At 47.3% G+C, this 14,487-nt stretch overlaps 1 protein-coding gene across 8 annotated transcripts in view; it reads right to left on the bottom strand.

The window, feature by feature from the left end:
• SMARCA4 (SWI/SNF related, matrix associated, actin dependent regulator of chromatin, subfamily a, member 4) overlaps positions 1–14,487 on the bottom strand; it is an 83,118-nt gene that overhangs the window by 65,175 nt on the left and 3,456 nt on the right. For 7 of the 8 annotated variants that reach the window (XM_045852865.1, XM_045852863.1, XM_045852866.1 and 4 more), the window contains exons 2-3: positions 1,024–1,273; positions 485–617 (exon numbers count right to left, since the gene is read on the bottom strand). In XM_045852865.1, coding sequence (XP_045708821.1) covers positions 485–617; positions 1,024–1,245 — 355 coding nt within the window. In that variant the 5' untranslated portion in view covers positions 1,246–1,273. Of the gene's footprint in view, positions 1–484; positions 618–1,023; positions 1,274–3,548; positions 3,679–14,487 lie in introns of all 8 variants that reach the window. The other variant, XM_045852864.1, reaches the window with a different exon arrangement.

The following is a 14,487-nucleotide window of genomic DNA, read 5'->3' as shown; positions in this document are numbered from 1 at the left end:
GCCCCTGGCCCTGGCTCTGGCCAGGCCCACTCCCTTCACTTTTGCTAACTGGGGAGCCCCTGAGCTTCCTGCCCCAATGACAAAAAATTAACTGCTCCATTACTTCTCAAACATCTCAAAAAGCCATTTGGAGTACTTGGTAAAGCACAGCCTGGGCCCCACTCCCAAAATTCTGAACCCCACTGGTTTGGAGTAGGGCCTAAAAGTCTGCATTTCTAATACACTTTCAGGTGGCACCAGAGCCGCCGTCTCACATCCGACACTGAACACAGTTCATTCCCACCAGCACTCGCTGTCCCGGGGCTGCTCAGAGACAGACAACAAGAACAGGGCACCAGCCAAGCCCGAGCTCAACAGCCCTGCAAGGCAGTGTTTCCCATTGTCCTGTGTGCTCCCTGTGTACCTGTGGGGACCCAAACAGGAAAATGACCTCAGGACTCCTGGCAGGTGACAAACATGAGGAAAGAAGGAAACAAAACACTACCTTGAGAGTGCTGGTCCATGGGGCTCGGCGGAGGTCCCATCCCTGCGTGGCCCCCTGTCCGCATCCCCATGCCCTTCATCTGGTTGTAGCGAGGGTCATCAGACATGCCCTTCTCATGCATGGACTCCATTGGCTACAATAGCGGTAATGACAAGGCAGGATCAGCAAGGGGGAACAGGAGGAGGTGGCACAGCAAAGCACTGCCCGAGAGTTCAGTGTCACTGAAAACACCATGCCATTTGCTGAACTGTGACAATGACCAAGTGGCCTAGGTCCAAGACAGGTTCTGACAGCTATTTAGGTGTCAAGCAGATACATAAAATAATGCCGACAAGTGGGAGACACATGCAAACACCTGGGAGACCGGTGTTTGAAAGGCAAGGAGACAACCAGATCAGGGCGCCAGGCAAGAGCAGGGGGTTAAAAGTGGAATAGTGACTGCCAGCTCACAACAGGGGCCAGGATGAATGGCTCACCACCCTTCCTCCTCTGATCAAGTGAACCCAGCTAGTCAGGGCCGTGGGCCTGGGACTCCCTACCTTGTGCATCTGGTGCATGTTGTCCTGAGGGTACCCTCCAGGCCCCTGGCTTGGGATAGGGTGTCCTGCTGAAGGAGGGCCTGGACTGGGCCCCATCATGCTGTGGGCAGAGCCAGGGGAGGGACCAGGGCTAGGGCCCAGCATGGCTCCCGGGGAAGGGCCTGGGCCTGGGGAAGGGCCTGGCCGAGGAGTTCCGCCCAGGGGTGGGTCTGGAGTAGACATCCTCACAGGAGCTTCGGACAGCGGTCTCCTGCCAGAAGGAAGTGAAAGTCAGTCTGGGGGTCATGGCCATCAGCTGGGTGGATCAGAGTCACATCAGAAGCACACATCTGACAGGGAGATGGCGCCTTTGACATGCAAGCCCCTGTTACCCAGACCTTTCCCCTCCATTTCTCTGGGAGGAGGTCATACACAAAATCATAAAAATCCCCTGAGGAAGGGGTGGGACTCAGGAGGTGGGAGGCTTTGCTCCTCTTGCCATCTTTCTGATTACAACAAAGGGTGGTGCTGATCCGCATTTCACAGCACTCTAATGCCTGCTCACCTTCCCACGTAACAAAAAGGAGAGCATGCCGAAGGCTCAAAGCCTCTGCTGGCAGCAGCATCTGACTGGACCCTCATAAATTCAACAAAAACAAATATTCATGGCAAGTAATATTGGTTTTCCTTTTAAGGCGAAACCAAGTATCCTTTAAAATAAGTGAATTTAAGTTTAAAAAGTAGGTTCATTTAAAAAAATTACATGAATAATGGCACTCTGCCATCTCAAATACTTTGAGAGCAATAATGAAGCGTCTAGTTTAATGAATATTGTTGTCAACTAAAAAAATTACACCCAGAACTATCACCCAGGGCCTACAGCAAGGCCATAAATATGCTTAAAAAAATTTTTTTTCAGCTCTTGCTGATGTAGCTCAGTGGATTGAGTGCAGGCCTGTGTACCAAAGGGTAGTCAGTTCGATTCCCAGTCAGGGCACAAGCCTAGACTGCAGGCCAGGTCCCCAGCAGGGGGCACGCTAGAGGCAACCACACACTGACGTTTTCTGTACCTCTCTCCCTCCCTTCCCCTCTCTCTAAAAATATATTTTTAAAAAATCTTTTTAAAAAATTCAGTGATACTGATAAATTATGCTTGCTCAGATAGGGCCATGAGCTGATATATTCTATAAATGTTTTCTACAATAAGAGTTCAATTTTCAGGTAACCCTTTATCTGTTATGTGGTTATATGGCCTTAAATAACACTTTCTTTAATAACCTCTTTCATCATGACAGAGTAATAAAGTCTCAGTGGTGAAATCTGGAAAACACAAAGGAATACAGAAGCTTAAAATCACCCATCATCCTACCAGACACAGAATAAGTACTTGCTGGTCCTACAGAGAGAAAGAAGCAACTCTGTTCTCCTTACCCTTCCCAACCCAGTGCAGGGAGAGGTGTGTGAGGAGACAGGGCTGGGGGGACTCCCTCTGAGCCCCCCAGAGTGGTGATGATAACCTGAGACATGCAGGGTGGACCTTCTTAGGATGGAGAGCTGCCCTGGTGCTGTCTCTGGGACCCTGCCACACGTCAGCGCCTCCCTTAGTCTAGGCTGTTCTACGTACAGACATACACACTCTCTCTCAACAGAATCACTCAGCACACTGGAGGCAAGCTTTTCTTCATATAATCATACCTATGACCATTTTTATCACATAATAAATAGTGTTCAAAACCTCGTGAACTCTAGTGGTACCACCCCATTCTCTCATTTCTGTGCATCCAGAATTACTGAAAAAACCCTATCCTGCTGGCATGTCACAAATCCAGTTTTTGTTTCTGTGGATTTTTGTTTTGTTTTGTTTTACAATGAGTCTTATTGTCCCTAGACATTACTGGGCACTTCTGGTTCTAAGGGATAAATTCTGTTAGGAAGTTCACAAACATTTTTAATTCTCTCGATTAAAAAAAGGTTTAATTTGAAAAGCGGAGGTATCTTCCTTGATAAGAGATCAAGAGCCCAAACTTCTTTATTCCAGTTTCATGACCAAATAATTAGAACAGAGAGGATCCGGAACCTTGGCAGGGCAGGAACCAGTGGCCAGCACACCAGCCTGACCGTGAACAGACCCCAACATGTGATAAAATGCTCCTCCGTCCTCTGGGCGCCCCAGGTTTCCTCCAAAGCTCAAGAGTCTCAACGCTGGGCTTTAAATCAACTGCACGAGAGTGCCACAGAACAGGTGTCTGTTCACAATCCCTTCCCCACAAATCCAAACCCAAGAAGCTCTGGGGAAAAACAAACCCAACTTTTAAAAATATATATATACATTCGAGACAGGTTATTTGGAAGCAAACTCTGACCTGATTCAGCTCTGTGTGCATGTTTACACTTTCTGCTGCAGAAGCAGGATCCCGTTTGATCCTGAGCTGCCGCCCCAGTCTCTGCTACCTGACAGCAGTCCGTGTTCTGTATCTAGTTTGTTAAAATGTTGATTCTGGAGTCTGAAACCTCTGGCCAGGTGTCTGTCTATGGGGAGGACGCACCTGCAGTCACACTTCACAGGTGGGAAGCCAGGCAACACTGATGTGGACGTGACTGGGCAAAGGATGACGGCTGCCCAGGGTTCTTCTTTGGCCCCTTCATGTCCACAGGCCCTCTCAGGCTGACAGAACACTACAGTGAAGTGGGAAGAAAAACGGTGGTCCTGCAAATCCTTAAGGAACCCTGTAGCACCCGTCAGCTCCGGGTTTCTTTCTCACTCGGAGGACTCTATTCTCAGCCAAGCTAACTGAAACTGACAGCAAAATAGAACCCGAGCCACCTAGGGAACATCGCCTCCCTAAGTGAAGGCAGACATACTGACAAGCAAACACTGGTAAATGCCTTTGCAATGGTGGCCCTTCTAAAGGTAGCTTACACTTAGCATCAGACCTTCTTCCCTCTTCTTTCCATCAGAGGACATGGTACCTCTAGGAATTAACTGCCTCCCTAAAGCAATGCCAACTTCAATGACAACATACAGCACCCACCAAAGATACTGGAAGGCATCAAAAAATAAGAGACTTTCGTGCCAAAATATGGTAACATTCACTTTTGAGAAGCACAGGGTTTCACAACACACTTCTTAAAATGGTATTTGTGCCCAGTGTGGCTCAGTGGATTGAGTGCTGGCCTGTGAATCAAAAGATCGCCGGTTTAGTTCTCAGTCAGGGCACATGCTTGGGCTGCAGGCCAGGTCCCCATGTGGGGGCACACACACAAGAGGCAACCAAACATTGATGTTTCGTTCCCTCTCTTTCTCCCTCCCTTCCCCTCTCTCTAAAAGTAAGTAAATAAATAAATCTTTAAAAATAAAAAAAATAAAATGGTATTTGCTTCAGAAGCTGCCACCTCTGAAGAGTCAGGCTGCAATGAAGCAGATGAGTGCACAGAGCTACCATCAGCAAACTTGCTTGAGGAGTGAAAGCTTGGACACGTGGGGAGTCGCAGTAATGGGGACCCAAAAAAGTGCAGACACAATACGAAACCATTCCAGGCGGCACAGCAGGTAAGGCTCTGTCAAACACTGAGGAGCCCAATCAGGATGCTGGTGCCACCCGTGGACAGGCTCTGTCGTGGTGGACAGACCAGGAAAACAGAATGGGGAGCAACTCTCTGGTCCACAGCACAGTACTGAGCAGGGGCCTTTTATTTCATTTACCTGTAATGAGTTGTAGCATACCTAGAGTACCCCGATTGTAGGTGCACATCTGGATGAATCCTAGATCAGACAGCATTTCCAACATTCCAGGTGCCCTCAGCTCCTTTCCCAGTGGAAACCACCCTCCCAGGAGGAACCACTGTCCTGACTCTCACCGCAGATTAGTTTCACTTGTTACCGAACTGCATCTGAAAAGCAAATCACACACTAGTGTCCTTTTGCTCATCTGGGAGGGCCATCCATGTTGCTGGGTTATAGCAGTCATTCATTCATCTTTATTCGTCCTGTACAGGACATGGTGCTACCAGGTTTGGGCTAGCATGAATAAAGCCACGATGAACAAAGACACCTGGGGGACACGCATGCTCATTTTTCTTGGGTTTCCAGGAGTGGAACTGATGATCATAAGGCAGACATACATTTAGCTTTGGTAGATACTGCCAGTTTTCTAAATTGGGACCACAATTCTATACACCAGCCTCCCCTGAGCAGCGGGTGAGCCCTCCTGTTCCTCTACATCTACATTGATACTTAGTGCTGTCAGTCTTTTTCTTTTTCCTTCAGATGAGTTTCATGCTAGGCAGTACCAAATGCAGTACAGAACAAAGGCTGAGGACGCACTTTGGCAGGATTCTGGGCTGGGATTAATTCTGACCTCACAGCTAAGATTGAAATGGCAGAGATGTGAACAGAGAAAACAGGTTTTCCTCTACTACTTCAAGGACATGGGGTAGAGAAAGGGAAGGGATATTTTAATATCCAAGGGGACTGTGACTTATCCCTCCCTCTAGTGATTTACAACAGCTGAGGATGTATCTGTCACAGAGAAATCACAGGAAGGAAGATCCAGCCCGAGAGGGAGGCAGAACTATGGGCCTGTGTTGTGGTAAGGACCTGGTTTTACTCACAAAAGGCTTTCACTGGTCCCACTGACAGAGCGGTCCCTGAGGCTCAGGGGCACATAGTAGGTCAGTGGAGGAGATGGAGTCACAAGGCCAAAGTCACTGGGCAACTCAGACTCTGAGCATGGACTCTATCACCTACCAACTGCATGATGCTGGATAAGTGACTTAACTTCTCTGAGCCTGGTTCTTCTGTAGGCTGGTGCTGAGACCAGTCCCTCAGGAATCAGCCAGCATCACATGCAAGGCACATATAGGCAGGAAGTGCTATCACACTGCTGGTGAAATCAAGGGTCCTAACATTTACTGAGCAGGTGCTTACTGCTTGTCACTACTATCCTAGAAATGTCACACAGATTAAGTTCCTCCACCCTCCTCTCCCATTCAGAGATGGGTAATTTAGCCACAAAATAAATAACTATGCTGGAGGACTTCTGGTCAAGATGGTGACATAGGCAGACATGGTTCATCTCCTCGCACAACCACATCAAAATTACAACTAAAATATAGAACAACCATCACTCAGAACCGTCAGAAATCAAGTTGAATGGAAGTCTGACAACTATGGAGTTAAAGAAACCACATCCATCCCAACTGGTAGGAGGGGTGCAGGCACGGAACACACTGGTTCCTCAACCTACATGTGGTCGATGAAAATTCAGGAGGGGTATCATGGGAATGAGGAGTCCCAGGCCACACCAGGCTCCCCAGCCCAGGGTTCCACTGCCAGAAAGATTAAGTCCCCAAAACTTCTGGTTGCAAAAAACAGTGGGGATTGAGTCAGGGGAAGACATTGCTAGAGCCCCGACCAGTTCCTCTTAAAGAACTCACACACAGACTCACCTACTCAGACTCACTCCCTCTGAGCTCCAGCACTGTGCTGGCAGCTTGAAGGGCACCAAATGCTAGCTATACAGGCAGAGACTGAAGTGTCTGGCATCGGGGAGAGCAGATGCCAATGTCCCTTTGCTGAGCCCTCCCCCCACAGAGCTGGTAGCCTGGTGCCATATCTGAGACTCCATCAACCTGGCTAACACTGTTTGACCTGCCTTGGACATCCCTAGAGACTCCACCCCACCCAACTTAAGGGCCCCACCCAAGCTGCTTTTCCATAAGAATGTCTGGCTCATGCTTCACAACTCCCTAAATCCTCTCAAACAAGCAACAGCTGGCCTCAGTGAGCCCCAGGCCTCACACTAGCAGCAGCCAGCCTAGTTTCACAGCTTGACTTCGCCTGGGAATCTCGAAGCCCAGCACAGGTAGTAGCCATCTCAGATTACTTTACAGCTCAGGGAAGGCAGCCCCGAGCAAAACACAGGTTGGGGCTGATCTTGCCCTGCACCACCCTGGAAGCCCCAGGGCCAGCGCTGCCAGTGGACAGCTACAGACCACATCGAAGAACCACCACCCTGCCCCTGCACAGCTGACCCTCCATGGAGGGTGGAGGTTGGTGGTCAGTTGTCACAGCCAGTGCCTTGCACCTGACAGGCCTGGGTAAATTCCTCCCACTGATCTGCCAACAGCAACAAAGGATCAACTACAAGACGGTGTACTCAGCCCACACAAAGGGCACATTTCTATCCACATAATAACTAACTCGAAGGAGAAGAGAAAGAGCAAGAAATTAGAAATCTATTTGAAAACATAACAAAAGAAAACTTTCCTAATTTGGTAAAGGAAATAGACATGCAAGACCAGGAAGCACTGGGAGTCCCAAACAAGATGGATGCAAAGAGGCCCACTCCAAGACACATCATAATTAAAATGCCAAAGGTAGAAGATTAAAAGAGAATCTCAAATGCAGCAAGAGAAGTCAGTTACCTACAGGGAAATTCCCATAAGACTGTCAGCTGATTTCTCAAAAGAAACTTTGCAAGCTAGAAAGGACTGGCAAGAAACTGAGTCATGAAAAGCCAGGACCTACAGCCAAGATCACTCTACCCAGCAAAGCTATCATTTAGAATTGAAGGGCAGACAAAGAGCTTCCCAGACAAAAGAAAACTAAAGGAGTTCATCATCACCAAACCATTATTACATGAAACGTTAAAGGGACTTATTTAAGAAAAAGAAGATCAAAACTATGAATAATAAAATGGCAACAAATACAAATTTGAATCAACAATTGAATCTAAAGAACAAACTAAGCAAACAAGAAGAACAGAGACAGAATCATGGGTACGGAGAGTTTTTGATGGTTGCCAGATGGGAAGGGGGTATGGGGGAATGGGTGAAGAGGCGAGAGGATTAAGTACAAATAGGTAGTAGTTGCCCTGGCTGGCGTAGCTCAGTGGATTGAGCGTGGGCTGTGAACCAAAGTGTCGCAAGTTCGATTCCCAGTCAGGGCACATGCCTGGGTTGCAGGCCATGGCCTCCAGCAACTGCACATTGATGTTTCTCTCTCACTCTCTCTCCCTCCCTTCCCTCTCTAAAACAAAACAAAACAAACACACACACACACAACAAATAGGTAGTAGTTACAGAGTAGCCATGGGGATGTAAAGTACAGTACAAGAAATGGAGTCGTCAAAGAACTTATCTGAATGACCCACGGAGGTGAACAATGGTGGGAGAATTGCCTGAGGGAGTGGGGGGTACTGGGTGGGGGGAACAAAGGGGGGAAAATCAGGACAATTGTAATAGTATAATCAGTAATATATAATTTTAAAAAATACCAAACTACTCTGGAGAATTTGCTTTCTAAATTTAGCCTCCCTGCAGTACAAACATTGATTAATACTCCCATCCTTCAGTGCTCAGGACAACAGCGCCCCGCCCCACCCCCACCCCCAAAGCAGAGGCTGCATAAGGCAGCTTTGCTGAACTGGAGGAGCAGTGGCTGCCTGAAGACCTGCACAGCCCTGTGCAAACAAAATCAAGGGGCAGGATTTGGGCTGCTGCAAACTCTCCCTTACACTCTTGGTTCTCACTGCCACAAAAGCAATGTGCTTTGCCCTTACGAAGTTCCTTTTAGCTAGCCAACCCTTCCTAAGGAGCAGCGGTGGGCCTGTTCCTGCTGAGAGCTGGAAAGCGGTACCACTGTACTCCAGGGAAAAGCCTGTCCAGGGGGGTCAGACAGGATCTGCCAGGTGAGAAGGTGTTCCTTGCCCTCTCCCCTCACTACCAAACACCCCTGCCCTATAGATAGGAAACTAAACAATTGGCTATTCCAGCAAATTCCCTGGGTCCCTAAGGTCATGCTAAGGCCTTGGGGGTTTCAGATGGCTTCCAGGGTGCTGCCTCTCTGATGAGTCACATGGTGTCTGGGTTGGGAAAGTGAGAGCAAGTTCACACACACTGAAACCCATCTCAAACCAGACAGTGCCACTAAGCAGATGAGAAAAAACAAAAGACAAAGGGACACAAAGGTCAAAATGCCAAAACCACTGCCATGTGTATCTGGGAGCCTAATGGAGATGTGTGGGGCCCATGGCTTGGGTGCGTTTGGGGCTCCACAGGAGGGAGTGCAAGTAGGCAGCTGGAAGGAATGTGATGGAGAGTAAAACTACTTGGGGCAAGGATCGAAAAGCTGAAAGCTAAGATGTTCAAAAGCCACAAGATGAAAATGGGCTCCCAGGTTTTCCCGAGCCAAAGGGTCTGGAAGTGACTTGGTTATGCCACCTCAATTTCTCTGAGAAGAGCCCAACTGCCAAACAATCAGGACCCCTCACAATACATGCTGCAGAAGTTGTGGCACCATTCAAAGTGAATGAGGTAGCTCCGTGCACAGGGACAGGGAGGATGGTCCAAAACAAAGCAGGGGAAAGGAGGTCAAAGTGCTTGGTCCGAGCACCACTTTGGCAGGAATAACACAGTTGACCCTTGAAAAATGTGGTGTGAACTGTGCAGGTCTACTTCTGTGCAGTTTTGCTTGTTTGTTTAGTTTTGTTAAATAGAGAGAAGGGAAGGGAGAGAGAAAGAGAAGGAGACAAACATCAACAGGTTGCCTTTCCTACACGCCTGAACTGGGGATGGAACCTGCACCCTAGACATGTGCCCTGCCTAGAAATCGAACGGGCCTTTCGTCTTGGAGAACGACACCCAACCAACTGAGCCACAGTGCTCAGGGCTGCAGCTTTTTTTCAACAAATACTGTAAATATAGTTTCTCTTCTGTATGCTTTTCTTAATAACATTTCCTTTTCACTAGGTTTTGTTATTATAATGCAGTATATAATACATATAACACATAACCTATGTGTTTATCAACTACTTAAGTTATCAGTAAGCCACCGGCAGTTAGGTTTTGGAGGAGTCAAAAGTTACATGTGGAGCCCTGAAGGTGTGGCTCAGTTGGTTGGGCAAAGCAAAAGGTTGCCAGTTCGATTCCCACTCGGTACATGCCTGGGTTGCTGGTCCGGTCCCCAACTGGGACACGTATGAGAAGAACTGCTTGATGTGTCTCTCTCACATCAATGTTTCTCTCTTCCTCCCTTCCCCTCTTCTCTAGACTCAATAAAAGAAAAAAAATTTAAGGTACCTGTGGATTTTTGACTGTGTGGGGAGTGGGGGACAGTTCACCCCGTACTGTATATGCATGTTAGCCTGAGCATAGAAGCCAACACACGCCAAACTGTCAACAGCAAGCACCAACTCTCTCTGGAGGCGCATGACAGGAAACTTACATTTTTCACATCAGAGTTTTCTAGTGTTTTCTTTCTTTGTGTTTGTTTTTTACAGTAACCACCTATTACTTTTGTAACCAGATTTTTTAAAAAAGAACACTTCTTAAGGAAAAAAAAGTTAGAAAAATACTTGGGAACTAAATACCCAGAAAAGATGCCCAGGAAATAAAAGAGAAAGATGAAAGGGTTTGAGGACTGCATTATTTTCCATCTACTTTCAACTGCATTAAAATTTAATAAAATAGAAATGTCTGTTGCTATTCAAATGCAGAACCAGACTGCTAGAGGATTAAAGGTCTAGTTTCTTCTTTCCTAACACCCTTGCTTTTTGTCTTACAAATAAAAGTGGCCAAGCACTGTGGCAGAATGGCTACTAACAGGCAATCTGCCCCGCGCCCCCCGCAAAATCTGCTTGCTGCGATTATGGGGGAGGTTGTTTGTTTTGGGGGGTAGGGTTTTTTTTCATCTTGCCAGAAAAACAGCATTATATTTCAGGTTGGCTCAGCCTATCTGCCGTGTTTTGTTCTGTTCATGTTTTTTGTTGTGGAGAAATTTGTTCACAGATATATTTCATCAGCAGATACAACACTGCAGTCAAGTCACAGCAGGGTGCTCACACACCCATCAATGGGAGCTGGGCAAAACCAGCCCACACATTACATTCAAAATACAAAACATTTCCCTCCTAATAATCTCCTGAGAGAAGCCCTCCACACCTGACCTCATGGTGAAGGGCTGCGCTCTAGTCCAGGAACCTGGAAGGATGTTAAGGGGCAGGGCATCTGTGGTCCTAAGGATCCCGTGGAAATGGCTTATTCCTGAAACTGGGCTTCCCCATCCCTGTGTGTCCAGTAGCATTTTCCATGCAATACAATTAATTACCAAAACTTTGCCCTACATTTAAAAGGGAATACATTTCAGAAAGGAAAGTCATGTAATGATCCATTACAATATTTCAGTTCTACCTAAAAGATAGGCTGTCACCAGTGTTATTTTTTAGCACTGGTTGTTATGTATCATTTTATTCATTGCAATCTACCCTTCCTCCTTTAAAAAGTTTTTTTAAAGAGTATGAAGATTTGTTTTTTAATTTTTTGATTTTTTACTTTTGAGAGAGGGGGAGGGAGGGAGGAAGGGCAAGAAACATCCACACGAGAAACACCAACTAACAGCCCTCCATACACACCCCAGGGGACTGAACCTGCAACCCAGGCAGGTGCTCTGACTGGGAATCGAACCAGTGACCCTTTAGTTTGCAGGACAATGCCCAACTGAGCCACACCAGGCAGGGCAAAACATTTTTTCATTTACTTGAAAACCACTAAAAAGCTCCCCATATATACCATGCCAGAAGATGTGACAGCCAGGTTAGTTTTCTGTCCTGAGAGGGTTCACACTCTAATATGTCAGGGAAGCGTCATGTCTATACTTCAAAAATACAGCCCTGGTATGGCTCAGTGGACTGAGCACCGGCATTCGAACCAGAGGATTGCTGGTTTGATTCCCAGTCAGGGCACATGCTTGGGTTGTGAGCCAGGTCCCCGGTAGGGGGCGTGCAAGAGGCAAGCACACACTGGTATTTCTCACCCTCTCTTTCTCCCTCCCTTCCCCTTGCTCTAAAAATAAATTAATTTTTTTTTAAATATAAACACTCTCCTATCTAGCTACTAGATGTGTGTTTTTTAAACTCTTTTGACCATGACCAGACACACAGCTTAGCCCAACACAAACGCACATCAAGTAACTGCATCAAGCTTTACAAATCTCTCCTGACCCTGCTCCAGTTGAGGCTGGTCAGGTCTGGTGGATGGCATGACTCACTGCTGGGTCTGCTATGGCCTGCTATATACTCAACACTACGCAAGACACATGATCAGTGGAGAGGGCTGCAGAGAAGTCCCCCTAGAAAGGAGATCAGAAAGTACAAGAGTTGCGGGGGGGGGGGGGGGGGGGGGGGTACCTACATCTGCTGAAGATCACTGGGGACAGGCACTGTGCATCCAGCAGAAACAGTCCCTGTCTAGTGGGAATGACAACTGAGAGACAGAGACAAGCACACAAATAAATACGAAATGGTATCACACAGGGGGTGAAAGTGGTATTAAAATGTAATCAGAGTTAAAACTCAAGCTAACTGGAGGTACTCTTTCAATCAAGGTGGCCAAGGATGGTCTCAGTAATGAGGACGTGTCTGAGCAGAGACTTGAAGTGCAGGGGGAACCACGCAGCTCTCTATAGGCAGAGGGACAAACAAATGCAGAGGCACTGGAGGTGGGATCTTGCAGGAGTGGAGCGGGTGATGGGTGTGTGGCAGATGAGGTCTGAGATGGGTGGAGGGGGCAACTCACAGGCCTTGAGGGCAATGGTGAGGAGGTAGGGGTCTACTCTAGGTAGAATAGGAAACCACTAGACTGTTCTGGACAGGGCAGTGACACAGTCCGATGACGCTTTTAGGTTTCTCTGGGCATGCTGATGGAACAGATGTGGAGCTAAGAAGAGGCAAGGATGACCAAGGAGACCAGCAGGGCCTCAGCTCACACATGCCATTTGAAATGTAAAAGGCACTCCTTATTTGGGGCTGTCCAGCCCTGGACACATGCTTGGCTAAGCCCAGTCAGGATGGATTTCAGGCCCAACCGGCATTCCCTTGGTTCAGTGCTGACAACTAAAGAGACTATGAGAAGAACGGGGGATAGCATGCTCAGAGAGGTTAGGTCATTTGCCCAAAGTTATGAAGGGAGTAGAGTCCCGTGTCAAGCCTGTTTGAGGATCAGAAGGTACAGGAGGAAGAGAGCCTGTAAGGGTGTGGAGTAAAGGCGAAGAGACACCCCCCGACAGGCAGGGCTGTGCAGGGGGTGTTCTGGGGGACTGTGCAAGGGTGCTCAGAGTGCTAGAAGTCCAGGCTGTGGTCAGAAACACACTTGGAGGTCACCAGGGCTGGATACAGCTCCCAGGGTATAGCAAGCAGCCTGCTGTGCTTCAGCATTGCCATTAGGACAGTGAGGCCATCCACTGTGCCATTTTACTGGGACTCTCAGGGCAAGTGAGGGTAGCATACATTAAACTCTGTCTCCTTGAGTCTCCCACTGTAACAGGTGAAGCAGCAACTGCCACGCGGCCACCTGCTTCCTGAGCCAGCCGGGTGCAACCTACCGGTTAAAGAACTTAACCCAGCCCAAAGAACCATTTTAAAGGCCACTGCTACTAAAAACAGGGTCCATCATCCTTTATCACACTCACAGCTGGTGAACTTCACACAGAGCAAAACTCAGGCTGCTCCCAGTGACAACTGTCCATGTGCAAAAATGAAGACATGTTCCTTTATCAAAGTGCTAAACGAAGCTCTGGGAACCACTTGGGAGTGCAAAGGCCAGGAAAGGGCCAGAACAGGTTTAAGCCTGGTAACATGTACCTGACTTCTAAAGAAAGCCCCTGCCCCGTGAAATCTCATCTCCCCACAAACCCAGCTCCACCTGGTGCTCCCCTCCAGGCTCGGGTATAGGAAGATGAATACAGGCTGAATTTCATTTTCATGCCCATCAAAATCATATCCTGAAAAGTTAACAGCAAAGTGAAACTAACAGAAAACTTCAACCAAAATATAACACAGATCATATTCATTAGCCTAATATTTCTTTGGGAGGCTATCTATATATTTGACAGCAAGGCTGGCTCTCCATCTGGTCTCAGACTCAGTTCTGAACTGTTCCCCTCAGACATCCCCCCCACATTCCCACAGCTGTTACTTCCCTTTTACAGTAGGTTTCCCACATCCCTTTAACTCTAATTTTTCTTGAAAACTTCAGTTTGCTCTGAAAGTGTTCCAACCAATGTTACAAGGTATTAGAAAATATGCAAAATGAACAATAGATGTTTGATATTTGTCAAAAGCCATGCCACCAAACATGCTTCCCCCTTTTCCCAATGCCTTATGGTAAAATTGAAAAGCAGACTACTTTTAAATATTAAGAAAAAATGGAGGAGTTGATTCCTTTGTTACCATGTTGAACACACAGAGAACAATCACAACTGGGCCAAAATATATTCTGTACCCACCAAGATGTTGTAGGAACCCTAATAAATGACAACAGCTACCAATTGTTTAGCACTATGTACCAACCCTTTTAAGCAACTTATATCTGTCATTTTTTTGTTGTTGTTTAGTCCTTACAGCAATCCTACAGGTTGGGTACTATTACTGTACCCCTTTGCAAATAAGGAGATGGATATAAGCGAACCAGAACAGGGCCCTTGTCTGC

The sequence above is a fragment of the Phyllostomus hastatus genome, unplaced genomic scaffold (genome assembly GCF_019186645.2).
Source record: "Phyllostomus hastatus isolate PE091 unplaced genomic scaffold, TTU_PhHast_1.1 phas_contig_98, whole genome shotgun sequence".
NCBI lineage: Eukaryota > Metazoa > Chordata > Mammalia > Chiroptera > Phyllostomidae > Phyllostomus > Phyllostomus hastatus.
This window is presented reverse-complemented; position numbering and strand designations above follow the sequence as displayed.